The sequence below is a fragment of the Lissotriton helveticus genome, chromosome 6 (assembly GCF_964261635.1).
Source record: "Lissotriton helveticus chromosome 6, aLisHel1.1, whole genome shotgun sequence".
NCBI lineage: Eukaryota > Metazoa > Chordata > Amphibia > Caudata > Salamandridae > Lissotriton > Lissotriton helveticus.
In genome coordinates this window covers 615,108,170-615,120,315 of record NC_136067.1, presented here as the reverse complement: position 1 = coordinate 615,120,315, position 12,146 = coordinate 615,108,170, and the positions used below count along the sequence as shown (strand labels likewise).

Sequence of the window (12,146 nt, the reverse complement as noted above, 5' to 3'; positions counted from 1 at the left end):
TGTTCCAGTGGTAGGTACCTACTAGACAACTTCGCTCTGCAAATCAAAATTTAACAGTGGTCCCCAAATTTCGTGAAGGAAGATGGGGATGTAGAACTTTCTCAGTAGCCACGGCCAAGCTATGGATCTCCCTTTCATGTTATATTACCAGCTTGAAGAGTAATACATCCTTTGGAAAAGACCTGAAAACCTGGGTCTTTATGTTATAAAAGTAGGTGGCGCAGATGCCCAGAAACGGGATCTTGCTATGTTTTTTTCTCTCACCTGAACTAACTAGTCTTTAGTGCCTTAACGCCTTCGGGCATTTGTGTGCTCTTACAAATCTATTTCATTTTATTCTTTAAATAAAGGTATAAAAAATGTGTCTAGTTCACAGAGACTACATAAAACAATAACCTTACTGCAGTAAGCAAAAATATCAAATATATGTCATTTACTAAGCCAAATAATATTAATAGCAGACAAGCAGTAATGAATGGAGATTATACATACGCTTCATTCAGAGGAACAAAAAGAAAATCTTTCTGAAAAATATCAACATGCCGCGTCCATGTTTTCACCCTTCCATGCCGTCTCTGCTGAAGTCTGAAAATTTAATATTAAAAGATACTTAGGAAATAATTCACTTCAGGTCACTCTCAAATGATCATTCAGTGCAACTGCTTCATCCTAGGACTTGAACATAACAGCAGAGGAAATGTATGAGGGTATTTAGTAAGCCAGCTACACAAGACAAATGGCCAATAAGTTACAATAATGCATAATTTACTCGAGGCGATAGCACCTTTTATCAAATGGATATAGTTCTAATTTTATCCAATGTTTCTTTCAAGTGCTTTTTCTTGTTCAACCTTTTGCCTTATTTGATGTTTCATACATTCATGTAATCCAATCCAGTTAATAATCCCAAATCCATAGAGTAACACAGCCCAGGGAGGCAATGATACGAAAATAGGTAAAAAGACTGGGTTTGGGTGCCTTAAAAGACAGATTTGGAAAATAACATGGACAGGACAATGTTGTGAACAATTTGAAAGCTTAAACCTGGCTCCTAAGAGGGGCTTTAAAGAGGGTGCAGATAGTGAGGAAGATTGATCTTAGTAAGGGGGTTGGCAGGCTGTTTGGCTTGGAACACATTCAAGAAAACTTATGCCAGTTGCACAAGTTACTACTTGTGTAACAATATATCTGTAAGAGACATTAGTTAGTGATAGATTCCTTACCTTAGAATATCCCCAGGCGTCAGACTGGATCCGGAAAGTTTTGCTTAGCAGTACCCCTGCGCGTCAGTAGGTGGCGTCCTGCGGCTCTGCGTCAGTCACTGGCGTCGTAAGCACGGAGACTACTTAGGCGCCACCCATGCGCGCTGATGTCAGTTCTGTACACGACTTTCCGCGCAAGGAACGCAGAGCCATGCAAGATACTGACCATTGGTGCACAAAACTAGGGCCATAAAATGGATGACCTTAACCCTAGTAATTAGTTCGCAGAACAGGGAGGATGGGTGGGGTGGTAAAGAATCTATCACTAACTAATGTCTCTTACAGATATATTGTTACACAAGTAGTAACTTGTGCATCTGAAAGAGACACGTTAGTGATAGATTCCTTAGCTTAGCATACATAGCCCAGCAATACCAACCCTGGAGGTGGGTCTGTGAACCAAATTACACCAGGAAGTCACGGAGAACAGAACGGCCAAAGAGGCCGACTTTCCGGACTTGGCTGTCAAGGCAGTAATGCTTGGTAAAAGTGTGCAGCAAAGCCCACGTAACTGCCTGACAAATGTCCTGCGAGAGAACGCCACATCTCAAGGCAGTAGTAGCTGCAGTTGCCCTGTTCGAATGGGCACGCAGCCCCACAGGAGGCTCCTTCTTGGCCAAGGAGTAACATGCTTTGATGCACAGAACGACCCACCGGGAAATGGTCAGTTTGTGCATGGCCCAGCCTTTTTTGGCACCCACGTAGCCAACAAAGAGCTGATCATCCACCCGGAACTATTGTGTACGCTGCAGATAGAATGCTAGAGCACGTTTTGGGTCCACACGGTGGAGCCTCTCCTCTTCCCTTGAAGGATGCGGAAGCGGAAAGAAGGTGGGCAAAGTGATGGTCTGCCCAATGTAGAAGGGCTTGACAACCTTTGGTAAGAAAAAAGGAAATGGTCCTTAAAACCATCTTGTACGGATGAACAGAAAGGAAAGGAGGTTTGGAAGAAAGAGCCTGGAGCTCGCTCACTCACTCTTCTGGCAGAAGTGATAGCTACCAGGAAAGCTGTCTTTAAAGTGAGAAGACGTAAAGGACAGTTATGAAGTGGCTCAAAGGGAGCGCACATCAGATATGTCAAGACAAGATTCAAGTCCCATTGAGGTATTATGAACGGCACGGGAGGAAACGTGCGAGTAATGCCTTTCAGAAAACGGTTAACAACCGGGGACTTACTACTCCCTACTGCAGAAAGAAACCTTGCGCCACGTCCGAGTTCAGACGCCATTCGTGATCCATCATGCACCGGCAGCTGAGTTAGTCTGCCCTGGCGTTCAGAGAACCTGCCAGGTGTTGAACCACCAAGGTAATGCCTTGATGTTCCAGGCGCAGAACCTCCTGACATAGGGTCCAGGACCCTAAACCCACCCAGTTTGTTGCAATACCACATGGCGGTGTTGTCCGTGAACACCTGAACCACACTTCCCCAGACAGAGGGAAGGAATGCCTTCAGGAATGCCTTCAGTGCAAGTCGGATCGCCCGCAGCTCCAGAAGGTTGATATGGAGCCGGGACTCCACCGGAGACCAGAGGCCTCTGATCTCCGCCTCTCCCGAGAGGCCAACCCAGGAGGGACGCATCCGTCACCACTGTGTGCTCCGGTTGGGGAAGGGAGAGGGACCTGCCACTGACCCAATCTCGATTCGTGAGCCACCACTGCAATTGCTGAGCAGTGCCCTTCGAGATCTGGACGTGATCGGACAGGTTGCCCTGATGCTGTGCCCACTGGAACTTCAGGTCCCACTGCAGAGCCATCTGGCATGAGTCACCAGCAGGATGCAGGAGGCCATCAGGCCCAGAAACCGTAGGGTCATCCTGACTGAAACCCGGGATAGAGGCCGAAAGATCGGAATCATAACCGGATTGTCCCGGACTCGCTGCTCGGGAGGATAAACCCGAAACAGTGTCTAATCCAGAACCACTCCGATGAAGGGGAGCCTCTGAGCGGGACTCAGGTGCGACTTCGGCACGTTGATGGAGATCTCCAACAGATAGGTACATTTTCACCTAAAATTATTTTTGTAGAGCACACTTTAACATCTACATACATGTGAGTAAGGTGAGGATAAGTAGTGCACATCCTTGTCCTGAAGGAGTTTTCTACTCCGAAACATGTCGACGCACTTGTGAGGTTGTTTTACCCTAATCAGTAGAAAACAACCTCTCTCGCACTTTTTAATGATACCAGCCGAAGACGTAATAAAAAAAAATTCCGGTACTTACGAGCCAGGTATTTTTTAATATTTCACTTTCACCTCACCACTCACATTTTACTACCCACACACACCAGCACATAGTTCACTTACAGTGCTCCTACGTAGTCGTGAGTCGTAGCACACTGCATCCCGTAGAGGTTTGCGAAGACCCCGATGATGAAGCATGACACCAAGGGGCCTGTTGGTGTGTGAGGGGTATTTAAACAACACTGGTTGCTCCCCACCACTGTAGGGACCACCGAACCCAACCTAGTGGATTCCTTTTGTTTATGAATATTATCAGGGGAGACAGAATCCACTTCTCCCTCTCCCTCTCCCTCCCCCCCTTTGTTTATTACTAGTTCTAGACAGCGCACAGCTGTGGGAGCCCCTCCCTACCAGAACACACACATTTTGGCGACACACATTACACTCAACACCGTACTGGTCATCCTCTCCATCTACACCAACATGGAGGATGAGCATGGGTTAACATTCACCGAGGATGACATTGACAGGATTTTGGCAGAAGAAAATCCATTCGAAGGATTGAGTACTAACAACCCAGCTCCTACAGTAGGAGATTGGGATGAATTGACAAATGTACGGAAAGTACAGATCAGGGCTGCTCTGCATGGTCTGTTAATGAGGGAGTATTTAAGGAACAAACTAGCCCCTCAGGGTTTATTAGTCAAAAACGAACCTTTTATCTTCCAAGACGACCTCACCTTCAAAAAGGCCTGGTCTCTAATTTCCTGGCATTGTACCAGGGATTGGTTGGTACTAATAGTACAGACTGCAAGCCGAAAATCCCAGGAATTGAAAACCGAGATACAAAGACTAGAAGTCCAATTGAAAGCTTATATTCCACCTGCTGATCTTAAGAAAGGGTTGGAAGAACTTAATAAACAAATGTCGGACTTTGAGGCTACCTTGAAACAGAGCAAATTTTATAAATTTAAAAAAGACAAAGATCGTTTTACAGCGGAATGGGCTTACCCATATACAAAAGCAGATTATGTGGCCAGTGGGAACGTGAGCGATGCCGACAGCGTCAACTCAGATGGAAGCTCCTCTAGTACTAACTCAGGGGGATTCAGGAACAAAAGACAACAAAGGGGTGGTTACCGCCAACAGAGAACCCAGTTTCCACGACAAAGAGGGTGGCGAGGTTTCCAAGGACCGCCTCTTTTCAACCCTTTCCAGGGTCAATATCAGTTCCCCCAATACCAATATGGCCCACCACAAATGGGACCATTGTACCCACAGTGGGGAGAAGACCCGACCACTGCACCACAGCAAAATCAACAGCCTTTTTTATCATGGGGCCCAGGATCCAACAGAGGCAGGAACAGGAGAGGGAACAATGTCACCTGGCAGCCGGTGACCGAGACAGACCCCAGGGTGCACACCAGGAGTATGACAGCGGGTCGAGCGTCAACCAGCAAGAGAGGGACCTAGTCATAAATATATCACCCTGGCCACTAACCAACATGCAACAACAAGTACTTAATAAAGGCCTAGGTTATGTCCCTACGAATAAACCAGATATATTCCTCCTACACAAAGAGGTTCAGGACTTTGTCAGAACTATCAAGCTGAAGGCTTTCTTTTACAACCAAGCACCTAGAGTTGAGACATCCGACACAGGCTTAAAACCTAAGTCGTCCTTTACACCACAGGATAATCAGCTTCCAGTTGAAGTTCTAGCTTTCGAAAAAGCGGTCATGTTGGAATTAGGCAAAATGGATGTCGACCCTAAAGTTTTCCAAAATATGAGTAGACTAGAAAACGAAGCAATAAGGGAACTGTCTCAAAACAAGCAGATCGTCATAAAACCTGCGGATAAGGGCGGAGCAGTGGTTATTCAGACAACCACGGCATACGACCAGGAATGCAGAAGACTCCTCTCAGATAGGAGGAACTATCAGGTTCTGGATGAGGACCCCACTGAGTCCATAGGCATCCAAGTAGGAGCAATGACTGAAGAAGCTCTTGCCCATGATTGGCTTTCAAAGAAGGAGGCCCAATTCCTGACACAAAAAACCCCGCGAAAACCTTACTTCTACACGATACCCAAGGTTCACAAGAACCTAGAGAATCCTCCTGGCCGCCCCATCGTGTCTGGCATTTCATCTGTACTCGAACCACTTATAAGTTCGCAGATGCCTTCCTGAGACCACTTGTCCAAGCTACTGACACGTATCTCAAGGACACAAAAGCTGTGCTCCAAATGTTAAAAGACCACCCGTTCAACCCTGACTCTCAAATACTACTGAGCCTCGATGTGGAGAGCCTCTACACCAGTCTCCCACACGACGAAACTCTCCTCATTATTGAGGAAGTATTATACAGTAAACAATGGAACTATCATACCCCACGTGGAGTAGTGATAGAATGTATCTCGATGGCCCTTACCAAGAACTTCTTTGAGTATGAAGGAACCCTTTACTTACGTCATGGGACGAGCATGGGCAGCACATTTGCGCCGAGCCTGGCAGGTCTTTATGTACACCATTTGGAAACCACCAAAATCCTGCACCAAAACAATCCGTTCAGGAGTAAGATCCTCTCCTGGAGGCGCTATATCGATGACGTCTTGGTCATCTGGGAAGGGAATAGCCAATCTGTCATGGACTTCATGCAGTGGATCAACAATCAGAATAACTTCCTGAAATTTACCCACCAAATGTCCAATGAATCAATGGTTTTCCTGGACTTGAACATTTACCATGAGGCAGGTCACTTAAAAACTGAGACACATTTTAAACCTACGGCTAGGAACTGCCTCCTTAGGTTTGACAGTTTTCACCCACGTCACCTAAGAGAGAACTTACCATATGGACAGTTGCTACGCCTACGCCGCAATTGCAGCGATGTGGGAAAGTTCAAATCCCAAGCCCTAGACCTGAGCAAAAAATTGCAACAAAGAAAATATCCCAACAAAATCATAAACCAGGCGATGAGAAGGGCCCGCAATAATAACCGGGAAGCCCTCCTGGAAGACAATCCTCCAAAAGAAGAAACAGAAAACAGAACAGTCTGTGTCACGACGTACAGCTCCGTCTCAAACCAGATCTCTAAGCTGGTGAATAAACATTGGCGAATTCTGACGAGTGGGAATCTAGATTTAGAAAAACCCATTTTCGCCCACAGGAGAGGAAGAAACTTAAAAGATATCTTGGTGCACACGAGACCCTGCACCAATGTAATCCAACAGACAAGACTGCAAGGACTGCATGGGCATTACCCGTGTGGGAATTGTAATAATTGCCACCTCACTGAGAAAAGCCTAACTCTCGAATTCAGAAATGGCACCCGATGGGAACAACGTGCTGTCACAAACTGTAACAGCAGAAATGTTGTGTACCTTATCACATGCCCCTGTGGAAAAGAGTATGTGGGGATGACGACACGTGCTGTAAAAACCAGAATCAATGAGCACAAAAGCAATGTGAGGTGCAAAAAACAGACAACGAAAATGGCATCACACTTTCTAGAGGCACAGCACTGTGTGAACGAGATACATTGGACTGTAATTGAACAACTGCCTTCAGAAAGAGGTCTGTTTGAAAAAGAACAGAGATGGGTATTTCGTTTGGGCTCAGATGTCACGGGGCTAAATGACTCCATCCCATGGAGCCCATTACGTTAAAATACAGGCCTGTCTACCTTGGACAGCATTTAACTAAGTGTCATAATGTACTCCTTTGAATGTCATCGTGAGAATTCGAAATGCACCCCCAAAAATGTGTAATTATACATACCTACCTATCGTTTATAGCTGCCTCAATAACGCTGTCAAGTCAAATCAAACCCTTTTTCCTAACTATAGTATGCTCAAAGACGAGGATTTCTATATTGCGCTCACAACACTGCAATAAGGGATAAGCATTTCCCGCGCATGCGCGAGTGACTACCAAACTCCCTCCTGAACGTTGACTAAGACACTACCGCCATGCGCATGCGGTTAATGTCTCCCTTCCGCATACGCGCGTACTGCTGGGGACACGCCCTGCCCAACCGGCACAGAAGCGGGTCGGAATCTAAGGGGCAAGTCCATGTATGGGCCGTTTCCTTTTCCAATGAAGGGACAATTAGTAACGGGTGAAACACTATAAAAGGGCTTACCTCTGATTTGACCGACACTTCGTCGGAGCCGCGTTGAGGGGATGAGAGCCAACCAGGCCTTGCAGTAACCGTGAGTGTTTGTGTGTGTTTGGAAGTTTTACATCTGCCTAAAACCCTTACCAGGATCGACTGCTCTTAATGCTTAAACTCGGTTCCTTGAATACCTCACAGGTTGCCACACTGGGCAGAACAGGAAACCCCCAATACCACGCTTCTGGCTCATGAGGCTATTTGGCCCATTACTATAAGTAAGCTACATACATCTATGTTTCACTATGTATTACCTTTATGTTTTTTCATCTCATGGAATCATTTGGAGATCTTCAGAGACCATTAATGTGTGTCCCAGTCTATGTGTTTGTTCGTTTTTTTCCTTTTCTTCTTTTTTAGGGTTCCTGGACCTTATTTTTGCTCCTGGTTACCCTCCTGTGTATTTACACAGTGTTTCTTGAACATGTATTTACATTATGGTTTATTTGACCTTTCTTCATTCACAGGTTCAGTTCATCGCCAATTGGGCGCAACGGACTTAATGACCTTTAATAAAACAGATAGGTACATTTTCACCTAAAATTATTTTTGTAGAGCACACTTTAACATCTACATACATGTGAGTAAGGTGAGGATAAGTAGTGCACATCCTTGTCCTGAAGAAGGAGTTTTCTACTCCGAAACATGTCGACGCACTTGTGAGGTAGTTTTACCCTAATCAGTAGAAAACAACCTCTCTCGCACTTTTTAATGATACCAGCCGAAGACGTAATAAAAAAAAAATTCAGTACTTACGAGCCAGGTATTTTTTAATATTTCACTTTCACCTCACCACTCACATTTTACTACCCACACACACCAGCACATAGTTCACTTACAGTGCTCCTACGTAGTCGTGAGTCGTAGCACGCCGCATCCCGTAGAGGTTTGCGAAGACCCCGATGATGAAGCATGACACCAAGGGGCCTGTTGGTGTGTGAGGGGTATTTAAACAACACTGGTTGCTCCCCACCACTGTAGGGACCACCGAACCCAACCTAGCGGATTCCTTTTGTTTATGAATATTATCAGGGGAGACAGAATCCACTTCTCCCTCTCCCTCCCCCCCCTTTGTTTATTACTAGATCTCCAGCAACTGCAAGAGGTCGGCTGTAGTCTGAAGGTGGTTGACGACTGCCTGGGGCAAGCCCGCCTTCAACAACCTGTAGTCGAGGTAGGGGAAGACTGACACCCCAAACTGCGCAGGTGAGCTGTGACCACCGCCATCACCTTCGTGAACACCCGAGGGGCACTGGTATGGTTGAAGGGGAGCATGGCTAACTGAAAATGCTCCTGGTCTACCGTGAACCGCAGGTAACGCCGGTGGGCCGGCAGGACGGGGATGTGAATATAAGCGTCCTGCAAGTCCAACTCTACCATCCAGTCTCCAGGGTTGAGGGCAGCCAGGACCTGAGCCAGTCAGCATTTTGAACTTCTCGTCCCAGAGGTCCACGGTGGGGCGCAGGCACCCCTTGTCCTCATTGGGGACCAGAAAGTAGTGGGACTGACAACCACTCCCTACTTCCTGCCCGGGAATGCACTTGATGGCCCCCTTGGCCAAGAGGGCCATGACTTCATGTTGGAGAAGAACCAAATGATTCCCCGACATGCGGTAGCACCGAGGTGGCATGGCCGGAGGGGAGGACTGAAAGGGAAGGGAGCAACCCATGCGGATTATCTGCAGCACCCACTTGTCCAAAGTGATGTCGCACCAGTGGGGGAGGTGGTGGCGAATTCTTGCCACCCACTGGCATGGCGTGCTCCACGAAGCTCGGACTAGGAAGGTTTGGAGGTAGGAGCAGCGGGGGTGGAGGTGGACTGACCCGCACGCCGAGTACCAGACCCGCCCCTGCGGAAGCAGACACCTCGGCCGCACAGAGGCTAGTTCTGCACAGGCTTGTTGAATGAACGTGCCTGGGTGCCGCTGCCCTGGCCACGAAAGGAACGAAAACCAAGAGTGGTCGGGTTCTTTGCAGAAAGACCCATGAACTTGGCCGTGGCCCGCGAGTCCTTAAAACGCTCCACTGTACTGTCTGCTTTATCGCCAAACAGGCGTGTGCCATCAAAGGGCATATCCATGAGCGAGCCCTGGACATCAGCCGAGAACCCAGTCTAACGCAACCAGGTGTGGCGTCGCAACGCCACAGTTGTAGCCGCATCCTTGACTTCGACAATCGCCTGAGAAAGGACAGCCTGGACCTCCTCAGGACACTGAGGCAACAAGTGAGCAACGACATCCCACACTGCATGGAAAAAGCGGCCCAATAAGCAGGCTGCGTTCACCGACCGCAGCCCCAAGCTGGCCGAAGAGAATAACCACTTACCAAACTGTTCCAGTTTCTTAGAGTCCTTATCCGGCAGAGCCGTGTGAAAGGCACCCAATGACCAGACTCTCAGGCGTGAGATGAGTGGTCAGAAAGGCGGGGTCGCCAGGCGCCGGCGTCTGGCGACATTCTTATCTACAGGGGCCTCCGTGGCCGGATGCGACCAAGTGCCCAAGTGGACTTCGGTAAGGGCGTCATTGAAGAGAAGCAATGGCTCCGACGAAGTAGACGCCGTCTGGAGCACCTCAGTGAGGAGGTTAGTTTTGAGGGCCACTGTGGGGAGGTTGAGGGCCTCAGCAGCCCGACGGAGCACCATCGTGTAGGAAGCACCTTCCTCCGTCGTAGGCAGGGGAGAGTCAAACCCAGGGTCAGAAGAGACATTGAGATCGCCTGCCTCCTTCAGGTCATCCACGCTATCCTGCTTCGGAGTCACACTGCCGGGCAAGAGGGTCCTCGGACCCCTCCCAGTCCTCCTCTGCCTCCAGCACAGGAGGGTCCGGTCGCGGCAGCAGAGAAGAGACAAACGGCGTTGGAAACGGTGCTGAGAATGGCGCTGGGAATGGTGCTGAGAACGGCGCCGGCTGGGACCAGACCGGCGCCGCTTCACAATTCGGATCCCAAGCAGGAACAAAATGGTCCTGGAACCGGGGCAAGGGTGGAATGAACGGCACCCACTGCTGCGCCGAGGCCTATAAAGGCGGTCCATGGCAACAAGAAACTCTTGCACCAGTTCGGGAGTCGCTGACGGACCCGGGTAGGTTGGGTAGACCGAGGGACTCCCAGGCTCCAGAGAGTGACGGGAGACATCAGAGAGCGAACACACTTCTTCGACTTATTTTTATGACGTCGCTTACCGGAATCGAAGGCGAAGACTTGAGGCCCGAGGAGCGACGACTACGGTCCCACGAGCGGTCACGGGAACGGCCCCTAGACCCGGAGCGGCGGTATGACTAATGCCAGACCTCCAGCAATTTCCGGCGCTGCTCCCTCAAGGCCTTCGGGGCCATGGCTCGACAGTCCCAGGAGTCGTGATCAGTCTCCAGGCAGTAGAGGTAAACATCGTGGGGGTCCGCCACCGACATTACAGCGGCAGGCCCGCCAGGACTTAAATCCAGGTATCCCTACATGCACCAGGAGAAAGAAGGGGTGAGACAAAAAAAGTCTCAAAAAGCAGTCAAAAAATGAGTTGGGTACATGCTCTATCCGGATCTGCGCTTGCTAGCGTGGAATAATAAAGAACTGACATCAGCGCGCATGGGTGGCGCCTAAGTAGTCCCCGTGACATAATCTCGGCTCTTTCGAGGCCAGTGACGGACGCGGAGCCGCAGGACGCCACCTACTGACACGCAGGGGTACTGCTAAGCAAAACCTTCCGGATCCAGTCTGATGCCTGGAGATATTATAAGGTAAGGAATCGATCAATAACGTGTCTCTTTCAGATAGTGGTTTGTACCCTGGTCTGGTGTTACACATTCACTGCATCTTTATTCACAGATAAGGAGAATTTGTTTTCATGGACTGGCTTTTCAAGAATTGCCTAAAAAGAGTATCTTGCAGAGCCAAGGCGCCCTGTACGCTTATTGACATGCCCTTTTGTTTTTGGCTGTTTGACCTTTTGCCAAAGGAATCCACAAGCTGGCCAAACAAGAAATCAAAGGCCACCTGTGGTGAGGTGCCTGTTAATAAACATACTCCTCCCCATTGATCTCTGCCACCTCAAGGATGGCTCTGTGTGCTTTACACTTATACTTCAGTATCCACTTTCTGCGATCATATTTTCTCTTGTAGAAATGGATTGCTTATTCTTTTGTCTCTCAAATAGCACACAGGAATCTACAAAAACTATGTGGTAACAGTGTCATTGTCTCAACAAAGAAGATGGCTATGTAGGAAAGCAGTTCAAGAAGGGAGAATGCCTGAAAAGTAGCGAGTATGTAGGACTTTGCAGAAGGATGCTGGGAAGGCACTAGGTTTAATGTGGACAGGAACGTTTCCATAGCGTGGGAACCTGAGAGATGCAATAGTTGTCTTAACTACTGGCACACATGCACTTCAATCTATCTAGTAGTTTGGCGCTGGTCAAACTTAACCTTCTGGTGGGGGCATATTGAAGCATGTGCTGCAGAAGTACAGGAGAACGTTCCAAGTTATGAAAGTGAGTGTAAAACTCTGCATCTTGGAACTTTATTCTTCAATGAGCAGCCC

The 12,146-nt window shown here is 48.3% G+C and overlaps 1 protein-coding gene across 1 annotated transcript in view; it reads right to left on the bottom strand.

Moving 5' to 3' along the window:
* SENP6 (SUMO specific peptidase 6) overlaps positions 1-12,146 on the bottom strand; it is a 744,657-nt gene that overhangs the window by 288,263 nt on the left and 444,248 nt on the right. The window contains exon 17 of the mRNA XM_078648082.1: positions 493-585. Within this exon, the coding sequence (XP_078504208.1) occupies positions 493-585 (93 nt within the window). The remainder of the gene's footprint in view (positions 1-492; positions 586-12,146) is intronic.